The sequence below is a fragment of the Castor canadensis genome, chromosome 9 (assembly GCF_047511655.1).
Source record: "Castor canadensis chromosome 9, mCasCan1.hap1v2, whole genome shotgun sequence".
Classification (NCBI taxonomy): Eukaryota; Metazoa; Chordata; class Mammalia; order Rodentia; family Castoridae; genus Castor; species Castor canadensis.
In genome coordinates, this window is record NC_133394.1 from 9,512,950 (window position 1) to 9,535,447 (window position 22,498).

The following is a 22,498-nucleotide window of genomic DNA, read 5'->3' on the forward strand; positions in this document are numbered from 1 at the left end:
TTATGTTCTCTATGTCTTCTCATTTGCTTTCTGGGTTTTTTTTTTTTTTTTTTGGTTTTCATCTGTTCCACTCAGAATTTCCCTGGTGGCATGCTTCTCCATTCAGGGACTTCACGGTCACCCACGCCACCACCTCTTCGGACAGGGCACACAGTCCAATAACCTGACACCTCTGGCTTCACTTCCTGCCCCTTGATGAGCAGGTCTGGAACCCTTGGCATAAGAAGAGCAAGTCAAGGGCAATGCTGCCTGCCTGCCACCCCTCCACAGCCTCTGCTCCAGCTGTCCAGGAGAGCTTGTCTTCTCTGACTTCCCTGGGTCCAGCCAGTCCAGCCCCCACAGGCTCTTGTCTTCCATGAGGAGATAGGTGCGTGTGAATGCACAGAATGGAGCCTGCATGTGGGACCAGGGTTGGCGGCGGGGGCAGAAGGAAAGTACATGCTATGGACAATGCTTGTGACACATGGCCTCCAAAATGGTACTGTGCAAGGGGATGCAAAGACCGAGAGACAAGCCTATAGATTGGAGCTGTGGATTCCTTCCCACGACCTCACTTAGGGTAGATGAATGACTTACAGAGAACAACTATACAGAAATTTTGAAGTGGGTTACTTTGCCCTTAGGAAAGGAACCATATCTTCTCCCCTTTATCATCCAAATTCGTAAGGTAGAGCTATTGATTTTTCTGCTTCTCCATCTCTAGGGTTTTATATTTGTCTTTCTGATGATAGTGGTGATGAAACAAGGCCAATTTTAGAGAGTCACCCCTGGGATTTTCCCAACAGGAGCCAGAACTGGTGACTTCCAGGCCATTCCTCCCTGGAGATATAAAGCATTGGATATGACTCATATAAACCACACCCGGATGTGAACACGGCCCACTCAGTTCCAGTAGGGACATTCATTCAAATATGTGGTAGAGAAAGAAAACTCCAGCGTTGCCTTTGTGTTTCAGTCATTGTGTAAGTTCCTCCTGCATTTATTTTGACTCTGCCCCCAACGCTTCACTCCTTGAAGAGTCTGTCAGGAGAAGCAAAGAGGAACAGAGGCAGGGCTGGAGGAGGAAGTGCCCAGGTGACAGACACACAAGGGTCTCTCCACCGTGTGGCCACCAGAAGCAGATGAGAACCACCTGGATGTATCATATTGTATGGGGACCCCAGGAGGCTCCAGCCCAACCCAGAATGATGGCCACCTGGCCACTGGCTGAGGGCTGCCCACCTTGGGCTGCTGGATGGGCCCCTCTCAAGCTCCATCGCCTGTCCTGGTGAGGGGGCGAGCAGCAAAGACTTGTCATTCCTGAGGGTCCTCCCAGGGCAGGAAACAGGTCATCTCCCCAGGACTGGCTTTCTTCCAGTCTGTGCTCCAAACACAGGAGCGTGCCGGATGTGTACATCTCTTTCCACTCAGTGTTCAGTGTCTTTCTGACCTGTGCACGTGGCCTGTCCGTCACTCAGCAGCCTTTGCAGGGCTCTCCCTGCCCGAGGCTCCGTCTTCGTCTCCAAAGCTGCAGTCTCAGGACCTGGAACGGGAGGGCCTAGAGGACTTTGTCTTGGGCCACAGTCCCTCTGGGCCGGAGCAGCTCTTGCTGGGTCACAGGGACGCTGGGCAGAGGGCCTCTGGCTGCTTCGTCTTCCCCACCTGCCTTTGGGGTCCCTTCTCTGCAGCAGGGATGTGCATGGATCTCCCCTCGATTGCTGTGTGAAAATCAGGTGCAATGAGGCCCCCTAGGGCTGGGGCACCACACCTGGGTCTCCCACTGTCAGCCAGCTGCAGTTTTGCTCAGTTTACGTGGGTCAAAAAAACAAAAAACAAGGATGGGTCAACATCCTGTTTCTTTTTTTACTTGTGAATCTTTCACCACTATAGTTGTGGCTCCCATGACCCCCCCCTGACTAGGGGTTACCAAACAATTCATCGAGCTCTTGCATCCACTCGTCTCCTGGCCCACCTTTGATGATGGAGTCTACAAGGTCTGCACTGTCCGGGAGGCCGGGGAAGGAAGCCCCAGCACCTTCGCCACTATAATTGTATGACATGTCCTGAGGTGGGGTTCGCTCATAGGCCTGGTTCTGGCTATTGGCAGCAAAGCTACCACTGGGTATTTGCTGCTGTGCTGGGGGCTGGCTAAATGCTGGCATGCCAGGGACACCCTGGCTCAGGCCAGACATGACCATTGGCCTTGCTTGGCTGGTGCCTTGCTGTCCTGGGAGCGGGGACATCATCTGCCGGGCCATGGTAGCTGGGTTGAGGGCTCTCACTGTGCCAGTGTTAGCGTCCATGACTGACTGGCTCAGTCCCTGTGGGAAGTGCTGCTTGCTCAGTCTTGGCTGGCCAGCTTGAAGTGGGTAGCTGGCACCATTGTTGAAGGGACCCAATTCTCCACTAGTCCTCCCAGGCATCCCCTGCAAGCTCCTCTGTTGCCAGCTTTGTGCTCCTTGCTGGACTGTTCCCATGATGCTCTGCAGCCTTGGAGGGCCTGGAGGCCTAGGCAAGGCCTGGCTCACTGGTCCTTTCATCTGCTGATGCTGCTGGGTAAGGGCTGAGTTCACCAGCACGCTCTGGCCAAAGCTGCTTACCATCCCTACACCCTGGCCAGAGGCAGGCTGCCTCGGTCCCTGGGCTTGGTTGTGGGTGACACTCATGCCACTTTGGTTTGGGTGCTGCAGCATTGGGCTCATCCCTGTACTCATGTTGTACATTCCGGGCTGGCTGGTAGGAGCAGTGCTATAAGGGGTCAGTCCCATTTCTGACTGGGCCACTGCTGTGGCCATTGTCCCTGGGTTCTGGGAGGCTCCCATTCCCATCATGCCTGCATTCTGTGCCATCAACCGTGACGTTCGCATGCTCTGTAGGGCTGCCTGGCTTCTCACGGCTGCTATGTCCTGGGGTGAGCCTACAGCGAAAGAAAGGGTACACATCAGACCTCACTCCTCTCTGTAAGCAACATCCTGTAGCAGGCTGCTGGAACTTTCTCTGGGAAGGGCAAAACTCCATATGAAAGGATCTATTTTTGATAATAAATCTTTATTAAAAACAATTATTTTATGATTACAACATATGCCAACTGAAAAATTTGGAAAGCCCTGTAAAGCACAAAGAGAAAAATTAAAGTCAGTCACCCCAATTCCTACCATCCCAAGATGGCCACGGCTGACTCTTATTTATATATAAATTGACACACAAAATTGGGAACATACTTACTGTATGTGAGTTTTTGTGGTTGACCTTTGCCCTTAACACACCTGTCATTTTTGTTCACATTTTAGAAGCAAATAATTTCTCTTCTGGATATGATAGCAGCAAGCCAGTGAGAGGCCATTTTATTGGCGGTGAAGGGAAATTAAGAAGAAACATCTGATCATTCTGCATATTCTGTTTGTGAGGTGGAACACAGTCCAGTAGAGAATGCTATCACTGAAAGCCATTAGGCCGATTTCCCTTAAGACCTGAGTGGGATTTGAGAGGTTAAAGGTCATTGCCTTGCCTAGAAGCAATTTTGACAGGCGAGACATCTTTTAGATCCACTCTGTAGATTTCCACATGCTTCTTGGTCTCTGAATCACAACACATTGGTGCAAATGGAGCTTCCGCCTCTAGAAAAGGAAGTCATCCTGTCTTCTGCTACTTGACAGTGAACGCTGCGCTTCTCTCTGAAGATCGCTAACACAGTTTTAATGATGCTGTTTAAAAGTCGACCAGAGTATCAACACCAAGTCATTTGACTTCTATAAAGCATCTTTTTTTTATTTTTACATGATCCCAGGACACGTTCAAACCAGACAAGAGGATGGAATGTCATCTGTGGAACACTAGTCTGTGTGGTAAAGGGCTAGGAGGTCCACAAAGATGGATTTTTTCTATGTCTCTGCTAATGATTAAGTCTATGAGAAAAAGCAAAATAGTTTTTTCCCTGGACATTTAAAGAACATACAGTAATGGGAGCCAATTGCTAGTATAAGCAAATTTGATCCCATCTGGACCTGTGACAAGAAGTCAGATGGGAACAGTCTAACCTTGTTAAGCCTGGCACCTTAACAGCCTGGCAGATAACTGAAGCATTTTTTTTTTTTTGTCTTCCTGATGGGGTTATTGATTTCTGGAGAGCAAATATGTCTCCATATTTTTTTCCTTTGTTTAAGAAAGAAAATTATGGGAATTTTGATTATGACCTAAGTTTCTGTGGGTTGGAATCAATATCCTGTTGCATTGAAAAATGAAATGGATACTGTGGGGAGACCCGAGAGACCTAGAGCAAAACCCCAAGAAGATTTCACTTTTTTTTTAAATTTAAGCTTAATCTTAGCCAAGTGATTTTCTGAAAAATCAAAATTTCTTGGTTAAACACTGGGTGGTAGTATTCACTGCAACTTACAATCTTGTTATAAAGTTTTGGGAACTTAACCACTAAATTTGTATCGATCAGCTTGGATCAGCTATAGTGAAATGAGCTATTGAGTTGTTTCTAGAAAAATTTAAGGGGAAAAAAGTATTGCTGACTCAGATTGATTGGATAGATCCAAATTACTTACATATGCTGGTGGCTGCCAGGAACAGATGAGAGGACTTTTGTAATTTGAACATTGCGTTGTATATTTATAATGGATAGACTGAAGGACTGGCTATTGTCCGGAGTGGTTTTGTGAGTGGGAAATAGGTCCCTTTCTGTAGAGGGCAGAAATGTGATGCTATTTAACAGGTAGGAAGCATTACTCAAAGCCAACTATTATTTTTTACTTAGTGCAAATGACTACGCTACATAGATGTAATTTTTTTTTAAACAAAAAAAACATTTAAAAATCAGCAATCAGCTGGGTCCTGGTGGCTTGTGCTTGCAATCTTAGTTATTTGGGAGGCTGAGACCAGGAGGATCATGGTTTGAGGCCAGCTCAGGCAAATATTCTTGAGATCCCATCTCTACAATAACCAGAACAAAATGGATGGGTATGTAGCTCAAGCAGTGGAGCTCTTGCTTCAAGTGTGAAGCCCTGAGTCCCACCAAAAAATGAAAATCAGTAATCAGCATAGTATTTTCAATGTAAGCGAACTAAAAAGACTTTTATTAACTAGGTTTTATGCCTTCAGTAATTTTAAATATACAAAGGAAAAAATTCAAATGCATCCAAAGAATTAAATTGTCTTTACCTGGTTGTTACATATATTAAACAGACTACTCCTTCATTTTCTTTTTGTCTAAAACAGATATTATGATGACACTGTAGTCACATTAATTTTCTTGTCTGCTGGTTAACATCACCATGTCAAAGAAAATCTTCTATATTCCTATTTTCTCCTAAGAGGGCCTATGTTCTATTTTCACGCATAAGAAGCCTACATTTGTATAAAGTACCTATTTTCCAATAGGCATGTACCAGTGCCCAGGGGCACAGACCCCAGTGAGCGAAGGGTGGTCTGTGAGACCTTCGTGTGGAGGTGAGAGAATCTGGCATAGGTTCTTGGTGTTATTCCTACCAGAGCTTTTCTCCAAGGACACTATTTATTATCTATCAATTTGCCATTTTCCCGGCTGTCAGTAAAATACATAAAAATAGTATGTAAACATATTTTAAAAATGATCTCAAACCAATTCGCTCAGGGACTCCACACTGTCACACTGCCTGTTCCCCTTCTGTGGATCTAAATTTCTACGTTGATTATCTGTGGTTTGGGATTTCAGAACAGTTCAAGCAGTAGAACTTTTAAACTGGACATATATGTCTATGTCCTGTAATACACAGAGGAATTTTTAAATTTTAGTGAGTCCCTTTATTCTAGAAAGATAATGAGTTACGAACCTAGAAAAGTTCAGGGACATTGTGTTGACGTTATTAACTTTGGTGTTTGTAATTAGATCATGATATAAAGTAGCAGTTCTCAATGTGTGCTCCTCTAAGCCAGCAGGGCCAGCAACTCCTGGATGTTGGTTAGAAATGCAAATCCTCAGGTCAGACCTACACAATGAGAGGAACCAGGAATGGAGGCCACCTGTCTGGTGATTCTGATGCAGGCCAAAGTTTGGGAACTAGGATGAAAAGAAGAATCCAGACCCGCAACACTGTATGTTATCATGACTCTCTTCCACTCTTCCCCACCCACTGCAAAGTGAGAAAACTAAACCTTCAACGAATATTGGCTGGTTCAGTGCACAGAACACCTGTGGACAGTTCAATTCCTTTTGCCCTTCTGCGTGTCAAGTCCAAAGGACTCTAAGGTGAAATAAGTGGCCCAGGGTAGAAGCTGCTCAGGCCCCAGTCACAAGCAGTAAGATGTCAAGAGACCTTATTGACTTTCAGACTTCTAAAGCCACAACTCAAGAGAACACGATCCAGGATATGTACACCTGGGCTTATAATAAAAACAAAAATTCCCCATGTGCTCTGATAATTTCCATTATATTTCACTTAAAAAAAATCCTGGTTGTGACTCATTAAATTGTTTTTATAACCTGTATATTACAACCCAAAGACTGAAAAATGTTATGCTAAGTCAGAAATTGTTCACCCAATCTATTGATAAAATTCCTGAGGGTAACACTTGTAAAATGATATCAGAGTTTGTATATATTTGCATATATGCATATTTCTATGCAAGAGGCCCCATAGCTCCCAGCAGAATCTTAAAAGGATAGGTAACATTAGGACGCATTGAATTAGGTCCAACAAAGCAGGCTTTCTGCTGCAAGGTGCCTCCTGTGGCCCCCTGAATACCTCTGTGAATAAGATCGGGAAGGGTCCTCAGGCTCTTCTTCTACCCCATACAAGGTCCTCCAGGACTCTCTCTTAGAGATGGAGGGTTTTGATATTTGAGTGTGCCTTCTACATTTATGAAAAAGTGCCAGCACTGGCAGACAGTGCGCCCAGGGCTCCTGGGGTCACGATTCAGGATTTCCGCAAACGGTGGCAGGACTGGACAGCCTAATGGCCCTCAAGGTGCCATTTGTCTTTTATATTCAGCAGAGACCAGCGGTGTTTGTAAACCAGATCCTTCCATTTTGGTTTTTGGTAGTAAGGATTTGGTTATTCTGCCTGCAGGAATGAGCAGCACAGGATTTTTATCCTGTGGCCACTAATGTGATCATGTAGACATAAACGAGGCTGCCATTGGGCCAACGAGCACTGACATGTCCTTACTGGCTGTTAAAACATTAACGTATGCTGTACCTTTGGTAGAGGACAGCGCCCGAGTCTTTCCTCCTATTCTAACCACTGTATCCTGGGTCCTCTAGGGCCTCTCTGTGACCCAGGGACCAAGAGGCTAATTAATGCCTGGCAAAGCAGGTGACCCCCGTGTGCCTCCAGGAATCATTCTGATTGATCAGTATTCTTACCTTACCAGTTGTCAAACAGGTCATATACTCCATGGACACAAACACAGCATGGAGGACAATGCCACTGGCTACAGAGTCACTTACATGTCACTCGTGGGGGGGCTATGATACGAGGAGGCGTGCAATGGTCTCACCTTGAAACTGATTGACCTGCTGCACTGGGTACGGACTCCGCTGCTGCTGGAGGTGCTGTCGGGGCAGATGTGATTGCTGTAACTGCTGGAACAACAGAGGACAGAGGGACAGGGAGATGAGCACACAATTAAATACCCTGGCAGTCCTGAGGAATGCAGGGTTTTGTTCAAAGAACAAAACTTTGCATTGAAGAATAACATGCATGCGGGCGAGTGCACCAAGTGCAAGTTTACAGGGGAATGGGGTGTCACAAAAATGGACTCCCCTGTACCAACTCAGAAACCAAATGCAAGAAAACATTTCCAAAAGCCCCTGAGCCCGTTCCAGTCGTCACCCTGCGTTGATGCAGGGCCCTGTTATCCTGACTTTGACCCTTAGAGATTAGCTTCAGTACTTTATGGAATGGGGGGGTGCCCAAAACTTCTGAGTCTGACTCCTTGAACTCCTTGCCGTATTTGCGAGATACATCCATGCTGAGATGTACCCGTGCTGGTGCATTCGCACTACTGTACAAACATACCTCAGCTTCCCCATTCTGCTAGAGAAGGTTGTCTAGAGTGCTTCATTTTGTGCTGCAAACACCACTGTTAGGAACATCCGCCCACACCTTTTGGTGAGAATCTGTCCACATTTCCGAGCTCTGAGTCGCTAGCTCCTGAGGAATGTGTGCAGAGGGAGGCATTTGAACTTGGACTTCCCAACATCAGCCTGTATGCTTTCCTTAGCACCTCGGGGACTGGCTCAAAGAGACAAGCAACTATTTTTTTTAATGACCTAAAGAGATGCTTTGGGCATAGGAAGATGGGATCCTCAGGGGCCATAAAAATGGCTAGTCTTATTCCCATGAAGCCACACTCACTGCAAACTGCATCTCCACAAGTGAAATATTCAGCATTTACTGTTTGAGAGAGTCACATGGGACATGTGCCAGGAGCTGGGAGGTCTTCGTTTTAGGCTTTCTTCCTCCCCTCTTGGACATTCTGCACTTCCTACGTGCTACCAACATACTGGGCAGGTACTATATCATCATCACGCTGTGTGTGTATCGGGAAAGGATAAGAGGGAGGCAAAGAGCAGAGAAAGAGGTCAGCCAGCGGGCAAGGAACCATAGGACCATCGGATGCTGCCTGACCTCTCCCCGCAGCTGCTGAATATTCATTAAGTACCTGCAAGGGCTGCGGAGAACATACAACAAGGTCCCTGTCCTTTACAGTGCTCATTATGAAAATAACACACAGTGACCGCTTCTTCCTACCTGTGTTTACTTCTATTTTTTCTCTTGTGCTTGTTCCTGGATGGCTCTAAAATCTTCTTTTGTCCTTTTTGTCTATAAGGTCAGCCAGCAATCTGGCATCCAAAGGGAAAATGAGAACCACCACCATCAAAAAAAACCCCAAAAAAACCCGAAAACAGCCTCTGTCCTATTGACCCAGCCTGTGTGTCTATACAGGATTCTGAAGAAAATTGTTGAAATTAATCAATGTATAGACCATTAACGTATAGGGCAGAAATCATGTCAGTCTTTTCGACATAGAAAGGGATTATTGAAAGTCCAAAGACATTACTGAAAGTCTTTAGAAGTTTCCCCTCAGCAAAGGTTCACATATGGAGGTTGGGGATTTAGCTCAGTGGAAGAGCGCTTAAGCGCAAGGCCCTGAGTTCAGTCCCCAGCACCGAAAAAAAAAAAAGGAAAAAATAGAAAAAAAAAAAAGCAAAAGTTCACATATGGCAGAAAAATTTAACTATCCCACATATCAGGAGGAACAGAGGCATCATGATCTTGACTGTGTCTTTGAGATCTAACATTGTAAACTCTGACCAGCCTTTTTGAATGGGTGCTCTGTGCTCAACGAGAACAAAGGACTAAATGCTAATTCCTGCCGTCTTCCAACTTGCTTGGCTCTGATGGCCAGGCCAACTGAGAATCACTTTTTTTTTTTTTGGGTACTTGGATTTGAACTCAGGACTTCATGCTTGCTAGGCAGCTGCTCTATCACTTGAGCCACTCTACCAGTTAACTGAGAATCACTGTAAAGTCCCAAAGACATGCAGGACCCCACATCCTTCTGTTTCCCCTCAGAAAACACAAGCGTTTCTAGAACACTGTTCCTAAAATTGGAAGCACCTCAGAGACCAGGAAAATCAGCAAATTGGCCTGGCATTGATGTGGCAGTCAGTATTTATTCTTGGGACTGGGGTGTAGCTCAGTGGTAGGGTACTTGTCTAGTATGTGTGAAGCCCTGGGTTTGATCCCCAGCACCCACCAAAAATATTCATTCTCACAACAGAAAGTTGAGAGCTTCCCACTTGGAGACCACTGAGATAGCCTGCATTAATAGGCAGTGTCCGCAGGAGTGACATCGATGGGCTGGAGCTCTTCTACAACAATGTGACAAGTCCCTGCATACACTTTTGCAGAGCACACAGATACCAAAGAAATTTATTTACACATTAGCTCATCTGAGCCTATGGGACTGGAGTTTGAACTCAGAGCTTTGTGTTTGCAGAGCAGTGCTCTGCCGCTTGAACCACACCTCCAGTCCCTTTTGCTCTGCTGATTTGGGTCTCATGAACTATTTGCCCAGGCTGGCCTCAAACTGATTCTCCTGATCTCAGTCTCCCAAGTAGCTTAGATTATAGAAGTGTCACTGGCGCCCAGCTCTCGTGATCTTTATGAGGGACATTATTCAAACCTAACCTGCTGGGGGAAGGAGGAGACTAAATCATCTTTTTTTTTTTTTTTTTTCCAAATCACATATGAACAATAGGATGGCAGAAGCTGAGACTGAGGAAAGTGATCCCAGCTTGGCCTGTCATCATAGTTTCAGGTCGCTGCTTCCCCTTTGCCTCCATCTTTTCCAAGGAGCCGTACCCCTCCATGTCCTGGATCCTGAGGGATCTCCTCATTTTCTTGCCTCTGAGTCTGTGGGCATCATTGTTCCCCAGGGCTCAGCTGACCTGGCCGCCATGTGGGAATGGCCCTGGGTCAGCACAGGTGAGTTCTGCTTGATTACCTGACTCTCTGTGTACCTTGGTTGCAGCTCACAAACCAAAAGCCATCACTCACAACACCAGGCACACCTGAAGTGTCCTGGGATTGACCGAGGAGAGGATTTACAAAGCCCAGCTTCCCTCCGCAGCTCCATTTATCACTGCCTGGGAGATATTAGCACAGCTACTTGTCACACACCTTATGCAGGGTGAGCGGGACAGAGGTTTGTTTGTGCAATAGCTGCCGGGCAGCTGACTGACCTTGGTAGAACGGGAGATAATTACACAGCTGGTCAGGAAACAAAAGCAGGGAACTGTGCTCAACAGGACAATTTTCGTCTTTGGTGGATGACTGGTGTTACTTAGAGCCTCTGTACTGGGTTACTAGGGATTTCGATGTGCCTATGTTTTACATGGTGTCTTGTGGGTAGATGATGGTGGACGCTTGGTAATTTCCAAAATTCTGATCCTACTAGGAACATTGTAGAAGGATAACTGGGAGTCAGAGCCACACTGGGCTTTGAGCTCTAAAAAAATAGCCTCATACCTCTGACAATAAAGAGCCTCTCTGTGAGAAGCCCTGTGCAGTCCCCACAGGGGCCATCTGGGACTCTCTTGTGGACAGCCTCAGGCCCTTTCCTGGGATAAAATTAAATCAGATGCAGGCATCTCTGAAAACAAAACAAACCAAAACCTACAGGAGCAGTGTGCAGGGAGGGCTTTCTTTCCAAGCAGGAGGAATTACATGGAGGGTGGACCAAGGTACCTCAGGTAAAGGCATGCTTGTGTTAGGCCTTCCTTTAACTCACAGGTTTCCTGAGCTATTTGAAAAGCTGTCGGGAACTTTCTTCAGTTGGCACCCTGTCTGTGACCCTGGTTCCAGTTTCCTGGAGGTTCTGTGGGCCTTATGTGGTGCTGTTGTTCCTGGGTCATTGGTTATGACCAGTTCTGTAAATCCTCCCCAACCCCTCCTCCTGACAGGCTCCTCCAAGAAACAGTTCTCTGAAGTTTTTTATTTTTTGCTTTATGCTAGAAATATCCGGGCTTATGAAGAACGTGAGCCAGTCCCCAGTGCATCTGATTACACAGAGCAGACTCAGGGACCAGAAATCAGAGGAGAAGGAGCCAGGGGAATGGGAGAACTTTCTGGCAATGAGATATCTGAAGCCTGTCTTTGAAGAACAAACCAATTCCTTACAGGAACAAGGCTAACTAACTGAAAAGCCTGAGAAATTCTGGTCTCTGATCATCTGGCCAGGGGAAAGGACTGCGGTGACCTCTGGCAGGCAGCAAGTGACAGATAAGCACTCCCTGCAGGGATGGGGCCTGTTACCTGCTCAGCCAGAATCTGCTGCTGCTGCTGCTGCTGCCTCTGCTCCCGCAGGAACTGTGCCCGCTGGTCCATCACCATCTGCTTCATGATGGCGGCCTGAGGCTGGCTGCCCAGGAAGCCGGGGCCTGCGGGGCTGGCTCCAGAGACCAGGCCACTGGAGCCTGGGGGCATGGGGGACTGCATGGGGCCTGTGCTCCGGGGAAGCCCCACTGGGTGCTGCTCCTGTGGGGACAAGAAGAGAGAGGGATGCAGTGATTCCACAAGGACACGCTCTGCCTTGCCAGTGGGGATCGGCAGAGGGCCCGCCTTGTGGACCCCAGGGCTTCTGAGGGGCACACGTGGCACTTCCATCAAACAACCTCATAGTCCTCAGTGGAAGTGGACAGGCTACAGCGACAGTGGCAGGCACTGACTTTGGGAAACCTGAGACCAGTGTTCTGATTCAGATGGGACTGACCAGACTTCCTCTGCGGTCCTCAGAGGAAAGGGAGTGAGCCCTGGGGCTGGGCTCACCTTAAGTCCTGAGGGTCACATCCTGTCCTTACCTGAAAATCCCATCTCCTTACTATCTATTTGGCCAAAATGGACGTCGTCTTAGCAAGGAGGAGAGACACATATATATTAAAGTTACTAATCGATGGATCTGATACTCGGTATTATTCTAATTAATTGCAACATTTCAGAGTCTTGATAAGATTTTTTTTTAAGTTCTGCTTATCGGAGATTTATTTATTTATTTTCTGGTCATTTTTTGATGGTGAGAAATGGCATTTTTTTATTGTGATCAAGGCTATGTTAATCTTCTAACATCTTTAAAAATAGAATTGAGTCTCATGTGTCTGGGTAATTTGAATATGAAGGTTTGGACTGGGACTCTTGATTCTATAATTATTTCAGAGAGTCAAATGATGACAACTTTTCAGGACTGCTCCTTAGGAAACAGGAGGTAAGATGGATGTGGCTTTACTCCCATGGAGCCCGAGGGACTGTCCCCTGGAGAATGTGCTCACAGGGGAAGTCTGTTACAGCTGGACAGTGGGGACTGCTAGGGAAAATCCACTGATAGGAACAGTAGGTGTGTGGCCACAAGACTCAGTTTCGACACCCTCTACTAAGCACGCTTGGCAATGCAAGTATTGCTGGACTGTTCCACAGAAAGACTCTCCCAAATCCACTGAACTTTCAAGCTGAACATACAAGAGCTGGCTTCTGAGTGATATGCAAATTAAGTGGACACACATATAAGGACAGGAACAGCCAGCCAGTGATGCACTGCTATGAGAATTAAATAATAAGAAATGACTGAGAATAACTGCAGCTTTTGTTTTTTGGTGGAACTGGAGTTTGAACTCAGGACCTTGTGCTTGCTAAGGCAGGTGCTCTACCGCTTAAGCCATGCCCCCAGCCTTTTTTTGCTTTACTTATTTTTCAGATAGTGTCTCAGGCTTTTGCTTGGGGTCAGCCTCCTATATGGCTGGGATTATAGACATCACTACCACAACTGGCTTTTTTGTGGCTGTTGAGATAGGGTATTGGTAACTTTTTGCCTGGGCTGGTCATGAACCATGATCCTCCTGATCTCTACCTCCTGAGTAGATTGGGATTACAGGCATAAACCACTGAGCCTGGCCTCTACAGTTACTTTTAAAATTATAATCTGAACTGCAGTAACTTTTTTATTGTTGTTTTTGGTAGTACTGGGGCTTGAACTCAGGGCCTCATGCTTGCTAGGCAGGTGCTCTACACCTTAAGCTACTCTGGCAGCCCCTATGATCTGAACTGGATTTTAATATTTTCCCTTTTGCTTCCCTTCCTTTTCTCTGAAGGTGTTGGCAGTTTCCTCCTAAAACAGAGTCGAAGTTAGTCTATAGTAGAGGGACTGTCCTGGGTTTGAGCCCCTGCAGCCTCTGAGTTTCTACCTAACCTGCATCTTCAGTACTTCTTCCCTCCCCCCATCCACTCAGACAAAACAGAAGCCAAAACAAAACACGCTCCTCCTTTCACCCCAGAAACAACAGCCCAAGAGGTTCTGGTTGGTGAGAACAGTGGTCCAGCTCACAAGGTCAGTCAATGCACACCCACCACCAGCCAAATTAGGAGGCTGACTGATTCTAAACTCAGGATTCCTTCTACTCTCCCTGGCCTTCCTGCCTCTCATGAATGGACAGTGTTCAATTTTACATATGTGACTGCCAGTGCTAAAGTTGAGAAAAGTTTCTATCTGTGTATTTTCTCTGCATTTACACAGATGGCCATGAAATATTTTTAACATTTATAAAAAACCTTTTACCAAAGAATGCCAGGGAAGGTGATGCTACCAAAAAGCTAACTTTATGGCTGACCCCAGGAGGGGTCTAGGTATCTTGGGCTCCTCTTTTTTTCCTAAATATTTGCTACCTGCTTTCCAAGCCCTTCCTTCCCATGGGAGAAAGCTCTTTCTTGCCACCTCAGAGACAAATGGTTAATTGACTTAACACTTTAACAAACACGTTCACACTGATACACAGTTAGCCAATCAACAATACAGATTTTTTTCTGTCTTGGACTTCATTATACTTAATATTTTTCAGTTTTGATAAAGAGGAGCAATTTGAAGAGAAAAATGAGACTCAAGGGAGGACAGTTTTGTTCACTTGAGTTTCTGGAGAGGGCTGAAGCAGTTTGCCCCATTTCTCTTGTGTACTTTGAGGTATCCTTGTCTGGTGTGACCAGCCTTGCACAGCTGGGGATGCCCAGGAGTGGAGAGAGTGGGGGAATTTGCCTTCCCAGTCTTTTCAGCACTGGGAAAGAAAGGGGGAGACAAATGGGGTGATGAGGTTTACACATTGTGCCACTTTTGGCTCTACCCCCACATAGTCAAACTGTTACTTCCAGGGTCTACAATTGTCTCCTATAAGCTTAGCCTTCAAGTTCCTCATTGAAGACCACCAGACTGACAGGCTGGAGGATTGTCTGCCAAATGCAACTTCTGTAGGACCATCCCAGCATTCCACAGCAGGTGAGAGACACTGACAGCCCCAGGTGCGTATCCCAAGGCATGAACAGTGGACATAGCTGTTTTATATTACATGGCTTCTTTTAACCTGAAGTGTAACAGAACCTAGCGAGAACTAGTCTGTCAAGTTTCAGATTTTCAGGCCCTTGATCCTGTGTCTAGGGAGGACCCACTTGGGGCTGTGCAATTAGAGAACAGGAGGCCGAGCTTCTGTCATGTGACATGCCACACTGTGAAGCCAAACGATGAGGTATTTTTAGCCTTCATTACTGGCGTGTTCCCCACTCCCTAACCTCCCTTGCTTTCTGCCCAGAATCTGAATACTTCCTCTTCCTGGAAACCCACCTAGCTACATAGATCATTACTACTCTCCAACCCCCTCACTCTTCGGTAAAATAAAGAGAGGAAAAAGAAAGCAAAACTACCGAATCTGTTCTACACAGCTCTCCCTCCAGGGACCCCATCTTAGTAATTTTCTAAACGCTAGTCGGGTATAAACCCTCCTGCCTCTCAAAGAGACAGTTTCTGACTTCAAAAGACAGCGCTGTGAAAAAAGAAATAGAAACTCGCCACAACCAAAAAGTCAGCAGTGGTAAAAATATCTCCCAAGAGCAGCCAGCTGTTTATTTATAAATCTCCACGCAAGGAATTTTCCTACTTGGAAGTTTTTTTTTTTTTTTAAGAATATGTTCAGTGTTTGAGTGGCAGGGGCCGGGGCTGCTGGCGGAGAAGCCAAGACGGTGGGCTTCTCGGAGGGAGGGTCACAAAGATGAGACTGTGGTGGTGGTGGTGGTGGTGGTTGGGGGGCAGGGTGACAGGGATGTCCAGGAGAAGTGGCCCCGAGGATGCTCTCCCAGGCCTTCATCCTTTTCCAGGTGGTCCAGGTCGGAGGCGCGGGAGCAGCAGCAGTTCTCACCGTGGCCAGCAGATGGCGCTGTCTACCCGGGCTCCGCGGCCGCCCGCTCCCGCGCCCCCGCCCCCGGCAGATGGCTTAATCAGGCCGCGTCCCCCGCCCGCGCCGCGCGTCTGGCCGCGGCGGACGCGGAGCCCCGCAGTCGAGTGTCCCTGCGTACAGCAGGTAGCCTGGCAACTGAGAGCATAATACCGAGCAGATGGCGTGCGCACGGCGTGATGGACATCACCCACGACAGCCTGAGACAATCCAGGAATTCCCTGGTGACCCGGACCCTCTTTGCACAAAACGCGCTCCCTCTCCGTGGCCGGGCTCTCTGCGGCCACAGCTCCCCTCTCCGAATGGGTTTCTCGTTACCGACTGTGCTCCCGGCCCGGGAGGGGTCAGGCGCGGGAAGGGGACGTGGAGGGAAACGGAAGGCTGGGAGCGGGAGGCGATGAGGGGGCCGTTGCAGCCGCCCAGGGGCCCGAGGGGCGTAGCCAGCCCCGGGGGCGCCGTCCGAGAGGGACCCGGCTCCCCGCGCCCCGCTTGCACAAAGCCGGGAGCGACTCAGCCTTTGCTACCGCGTGGCCTCACCAGCAGCCTAAATGAAATTTAGGATTTTCGTTAAAAAGTCCCCCGGGGTGTAATTTGGCCTCTCCACTCCCGCCGATCTGCTTACAAGTCCTTGGGGGACCCCGGCGAAGCAGGCAGGGCCGGCCCGCGCCTCCCGCAGCCCGAGAACAAAGGACGCGCGCGGCGGGCGCTGCCCGGGCCGCCAGTGCCACTGGCCGGGGGACACTGGGGGACACGGCCGGAAAGGACGTGGGGACGGAGATGGGGCTGATCAGGGCAAGAAAGAGCAGGAATAAATCAATACCTACATAAAAAGGATGCCCCGGAAAGATCCGACACACACACACACACACTCACACACACAATGAACTGGGTCAAGTGAGTTTCAGAGAATTAAATCAATCTTGGGTCCAAATGGAATTTCGACTCAATTCTGTATATCAAAAGACTTTCATACCCAACCTCTCACCAGCCTCCTGCAAAGGCGCTATTGGAGTTTTGGGGTTCAGAAGGCTGAGGTCTGCCCAAGGTGAACGCTGACATTGCATTGCCAGAATTCAGTGGTTTCGTGGCCGTGAACGATGCAGGATAAGTCAGTACCCACAGGCCCCTGGCTGTGACTTCCCAGGGGCACAAGCCAGCCATTCGACCTGTATTCTCAGTCCCCACCCCCTGAAATGAAAATCAGTGGAAACTTTGGAGATAGAAAAGGCAAAGAAGGCATCTCTGCCCCACCCCCTTCCAGGAACAATAAACGGACTGACCCTCAGGTTCAAGGTTCCAGGACCAGCAGCCACCTGGGAGGTTGTTAGAAATGCAAATTCCCAGGCCCACCCCAGGCTCACTGAGTCAGACCTCACTACCTCAATAGGTGATTAGGCTGTCCACAGCTCCAGAATCCTGACTGATGGGCAATAGTAATGGGACTGGAACCCGTGCCCTGATTGGACTCAAGTGTGCACTTCCAAAAGCAAGCCAGGGATGGCTGACACACCAATCCAAAAATCCCAGGCCCTGATTCTTCTGGAAGGAGAGTGCTTCAGTTGCAGCTCTGTGGTGGAGGCCCAGGGGCAGCCAAGGAGTCCAGGCCCAGGCCCTTGCTAAGGGAGCACTGAGCTAGCACCACTAGACTGCCCTGTGTGACAGGAAGGTAGCACCATGGGAAGCTATGATTTGCAGAAGTCCTCTCTGCTTGGAGAGAGTTCTTCCAATATGAAGAGCACTGGCCGTGGTGGAGGAAGAACACCAGATGTACCATGGTTGGGCAAACACTGCTTTCACCACTGTAACAAAACCCATTCTGTCCATCAAAAACCCCCAAGTCTCTGAGAGGTTACGTAACTTGTCTGCTGTCCCATAGCTGGTGGTGGCAACCTTGGAATTCTGACTTCTCCAACAAGCATCTGGTCTTAATTGACCAGACCACCCAAGAGGACTCTGCAGCCAGGAGGAAAGGAAAAGGAAGAGACACAGAATAACAAGGTAGAAACTCTCAAGATCAAAGGATGAAACTGAAATGATACTTAAAATTGGGAGCATCTGGTTTATCAACCTCCATATTTAAAGAAAGGGCATGAGCTTAGACCATTCAGCCAGAAGTGGAAGGCAGAAACAAAATAACAAAATCTTGGTTCCCTTTGAAGTTGATTGAGCATCAGACAGGAAACAGGGCTTCAGGATGGTGGTATCTTGTACAAACTTTCTTTTTCCAGAATAATCTTGCATTGTGGGTTTGGAGAGGCACTTACAATAAATTTACAGCAGAGTCCCAAGGGAGCCCACCCCATCTAAACCTGTCTGTTTCATAGGATTATTAAAGAGGGTTACGCTGAGAGTTTTTTTTTTGTAAGTCAGCCATGGTGATGCATGCCTGCTATCCCAGCATTCGGGAGGCTGAGGAGAGGATCCCAAGTTCCAAGTTCTAGGCCAGCCTGGGCTACATAGCAAGTTCAAGTCCTCTTGTCATGCAGCATGTGCTCCAGGGCCAGGGAAGTGCTGTGCTTCTGGTTCTGCTGTGACTCCTACAATGAGACTAGGATTTTAAACCTGGTTTTCTTTCTAGAGTTCCACCTAGACCCCAGATAAAGCAAGCACTCTTGCATCTACACATCAAAAAGATCCAGAAAAAAAACTGCATGCATGTTTTTGTCATTATTCGCTGTACAACGGTATTAACAACTAAGCTTTGACACTGTAGCAATGCTAGCTGTACTCGGTTTAGAGTATAAAGAGGACTGTGCAGGTGTTATGTCAGTACTGGCCATTTTAGATGAGAGACCTGAATGTCCATGGATTCTGGTATCCCATGGGGGTCTTGGAACCCGTGCCCCAGATTCTAGGGGTAACTGTATTGTAAAGATGCATGGTCTGCTGACCCTCCCTACCCCACCACCCAACCACTCAACCACTGGGGAAAATTTAAAAAGCAGCGCAGGAAAGAATACAGAAAAGAAAGCGACACTCATTTTTAGTGTGCAAACTAACCACTGTTGACAGGCTGATGTGCCTTTCTACTTCATCCCGGCTTGCCTTGGTACAGCAGCAGATTTTCCCTGAGCCGATGGTGGCATATACACGATTGTACACCCCACTGATTTGTACCGTGTAAAATGGAGGAGGTAGAAAGTTCCAACTTCCCAAATGCTTATAAGTTACAATTTTGTGGCAGGATACTATTGTTATGGACTTGTTCCTGGAAAGGTCTTCTGTTCCTTGGTGGCAGGGACATCTGGCACAGAGCCAGGTCCAAAGTTACAGCAACAGAAATACCTGCTGACCTCCGCTTGTGGGCTGTGATGAATTCCAGCCTAAACCAACGTGAGGTCTGACTAGAGGGGAAGAAGATGGCTCTATGATGAACGCCTCTCTGAGCTCCTGACGGGACCCTTGGCTGAACAGTGAGAAAAGGGTTAAGTTGGCAGCCCAGTGCAAGGTGTGAGTGCCAGCAGCCACAGGAGAGGTCAGCTCCCAAGGACTTTCTGGGGGGAGGAGAATTAAAACAGCAAAAATGCCACTTGCCCTTATCAGGGCTTTGACCAAAGCTACTGTATGTCCCTTCAGGTGGAAACACAGCTTTGAGAGTGCGGTGTTTCCTCTGCCTTTGCTGTGAATCCTAGAGTCCTGTTGAATCCTTTGTTCTGTTTAATTCTACCACCAAAGCAAGTCTAAATTGGGTAAAAGTTCATTAGTGTGCGACAATAGGGGATTGATTAAATAAATTATGGCATATCCATACCATGAATACCAGGCAAAATACCAGGCAGCCTTCTCAGACTAATCACGCAGAGAGAAGCTCGAAATGTGTAGGTGAGAAGAATTAAGGCAGTTTCTTCAACCCTAGCCACAGATCATATTGTTTTACAAGGATTATAAGCAATATCTATTTTATACTCTTTCCAATTTTCTATTATCAATGTAGGTTACTTTTATACATATTACTGTTTTACTCTTTATTTAGTTTAGTTTTTGAGACAGGGTCTTGCTATTTAGCTCAGGCTGCCTCTGCCTCCCAGGTGGTGGGATTATAGGTTTGCTCCACCACACCCGGCCATATCATTATTATTATTTGCAGTACTGGGGCTTGAACTCAGAGCCTACAAACTGAGCCACTCCACCAGCCCTTTTTTGTAATGGGATTTTTCCTATTACAAAACAGTACTCATGAACTATTTGCCTGCAGCTTTGAGCTGCAGTCCTCCTGATCTCTGTCTCCTGAGTAACCAGGATTACAGGTGTGAGCCACTGGTGCCTGGCCATATTCCTTTTTTAAAAAAACTCATTGAGAGTAAGTCTAGACTAACATGGATGCTGTGAGTTCACCAGGGACCCAGGTCATGTCTAGATCTGGAATATTCTCCCTGAGGACTCCTTATGCTTTGAAGTGTGCCGTAGACAAGGCCAAGTGGCAGTCCCCTTTTAAGACCTGCATGGGCATGACCGCTTGGGTTTGACTTCAGATTCTGCAGTCAGGATGACTTTTTATTGCTTCAACCAACAGCTCCAAAGTTTCAGGGAAAGCTCTGAAGGACACTGGCCACGTACCCAGAATCCTTTGGTCCACCTGGACAAGCTCACCCTTTGTGGTGTTATGTTGCTCTCTGTGGCTTAACCCAGTCAGACCTTCAGAGGTCAAGAATGGAGAGGTGGGGGAGAATGCCACTTGACTCCATCTTCTCTGTGGGCTATAAAATGACCCAGGCCACCAAGGCAGTGGAACCTGCCCACGACATGTGAGAGCAGCCTCTGCCTGCATCAGGACACATGGACTGTGCATGGTTGGTCAGTGGCACCATTAGGTTTTCTATCTATCCTGCTACTTCTTCCCTTGACTTGCAAACAGGGAGTGGGGCAGTCTCAGCTGTAGTCCACCAGGCTGCTGGGAAGATGGTTTTCTTTTTGAGCGACTGTTTCCCCAGCCCAGCCCTTCCCCTCTCATTGCCCCGCCCTGCTGATGAAGTCATCAAAGCCAAGGTTGCATAACGGATGCACAGGCCTATCTTGTGTTATACTGGGAGGTGAGCCAGCATTTCCATTTATAGACAAGAGCACTGCCACACTGCCAAATGGAGTGCTCTGCTGCAGAGGCTACAAGACAGGAAGAAGGGAAAGAAAGCTGGAGCTCCAGGAAAGCCCCGTGCCACCTCCACCATCTCCACATTGCCTTGCGTGGGGACGGTGGCCTGGCCTGGGAGACCAGCTCCAACTGCCTGAGAAAAGCCACTTCCCAAAGCTGCCCGCCCTATGTCCCCTGTTCCTCTCCCCCACCCCCTCCAACCCCAGACACTGCAGGAGTGGGTCAGGTCAGCCTGCTTTGCAGGCAACCACATCTCAGCACGTGACTGAGGCCTGTGAGTTGGGGGCCCTGGGCATTTTTTGGCAAGCACAGCGGAGGAGGGGGTTTGAGGAGCGGGGGGGAGCTTGAAGGGGGGGCAGGCCTCCAGGGAGGACGGGGGAAGCACAAAAGCAGCAGTAGCATCCAGGAATCTGGGATTGGGCCTGTACACACACAGAGATCTGGCCTAGAACCTTTTCAGAGGGAGCATGTAGGAGAAGGGCTCACAGGGTCAGAGAGGCCCCAGGGGCAGGTGGGGCTGGAGTGGGGACAGAAGGCCAGCTCAGCTGACCTTGGCCTCATACCCACCAAGGCCCTTGAATTTGCAATTTTAGATGTATTCTTCAAACAAGGTTTTACTTAGGCACCGAGACACCCTGAAAGATAGCATCTGTTTTACGTCTTTAAATAGTGCCCTGTTTCTGAACCAGGCTTCTCTGTGTCTATTGTCAACTAACATTTTTTCTGAGCTCCCTGCTTATCTTGCGAAGGGTTTACTTACACTGCCCTGTCCCTTTAAAAATAAAAACATTGCTTTTTTTCCTTAACCTGATTGGCATTTCTTCATAAATATACCTGAGGACTCCAAACATAGAAGACACCCAGTTCTTTTCTAAACTGAGAAGACTTGGGGACACACTGGGATAAAAATAGTGTTAGAAGAGACAAGGACCTCAAAGAGTTTCCTCAATTCCACTTGCATTGCAAAAAACCCAACCCTACTCTGTATGACACATAGGCACACGAGCACACACACACACCTCCCTGGATAAAGCAATCTGGAACCAACTAGAACCCACCCCATCCACAGATGTTCACTCATCTGAACCAAAACCTCTCTCAGGGAGTGGGATTCGGCAGTGCTTGGTATACAGCAGGTGCTCATAAATGCTGAGTATCATCACCATCAATGAGGAAACTGACAACCAGGTAGTGGACTTTTGACTCATATTTTGTTCCTTCTTAATGGTCACATTGGTCCCTCAGCATGCCTTTTGCTTAGGATAAAATTGAGTTGACAGCTAAATATGGGACTAGATCCTAGAATGAAGGTTAACTTTCACTGGACTGGGATAAGCCCACTCTTACTGACAATAACAATACAGGCCTTCTAAGATGGGGTTACAAACCAAATGTATTTTGCCACTTAACTTCTAAAAAACCCCATAAATCTTTTTGCTTAAGCGTCTGAGATGTGCCACTGTTTTCCTATTTCTTTCTACTAGAAGCTAAAGCCATGTCTTGTTTCTTTATCACGATAGCTATGTCCCCCACTTTCCTCAAATTCTTCCTCTGTGCAAATGACCCAATGTACATCTTCCCCCCAACTCCTTCACAGCAACCACACTGTTCACGCACACCTCTCCACCTAAAGCCACCTGCTTCCTTCGTGAGCTCTCCAGCGCCTTTCAGGAGCT

General features: G+C 47.7%; 1 protein-coding gene across 1 annotated transcript in view; it reads right to left on the minus strand.

Annotated features, from left to right (window-relative positions):
* The window catches only part of Maml3 (mastermind like transcriptional coactivator 3), a 388,069-nt gene continuing 365,571 nt past the window's right edge, over nucleotides 1-22,498 (minus strand). The window contains exons 3-5 of the mRNA XM_020171474.2: nucleotides 11,787-12,008; nucleotides 7,462-7,546; nucleotides 1-2,896 (exon numbers count right to left, since the gene is read on the minus strand). Coding sequence (XP_020027063.1) covers nucleotides 1,896-2,896; nucleotides 7,462-7,546; nucleotides 11,787-12,008 — 1,308 coding nt within the window. The 3' untranslated portion in view covers nucleotides 1-1,895. The remainder of the gene's footprint in view (nucleotides 2,897-7,461; nucleotides 7,547-11,786; nucleotides 12,009-22,498) is intronic.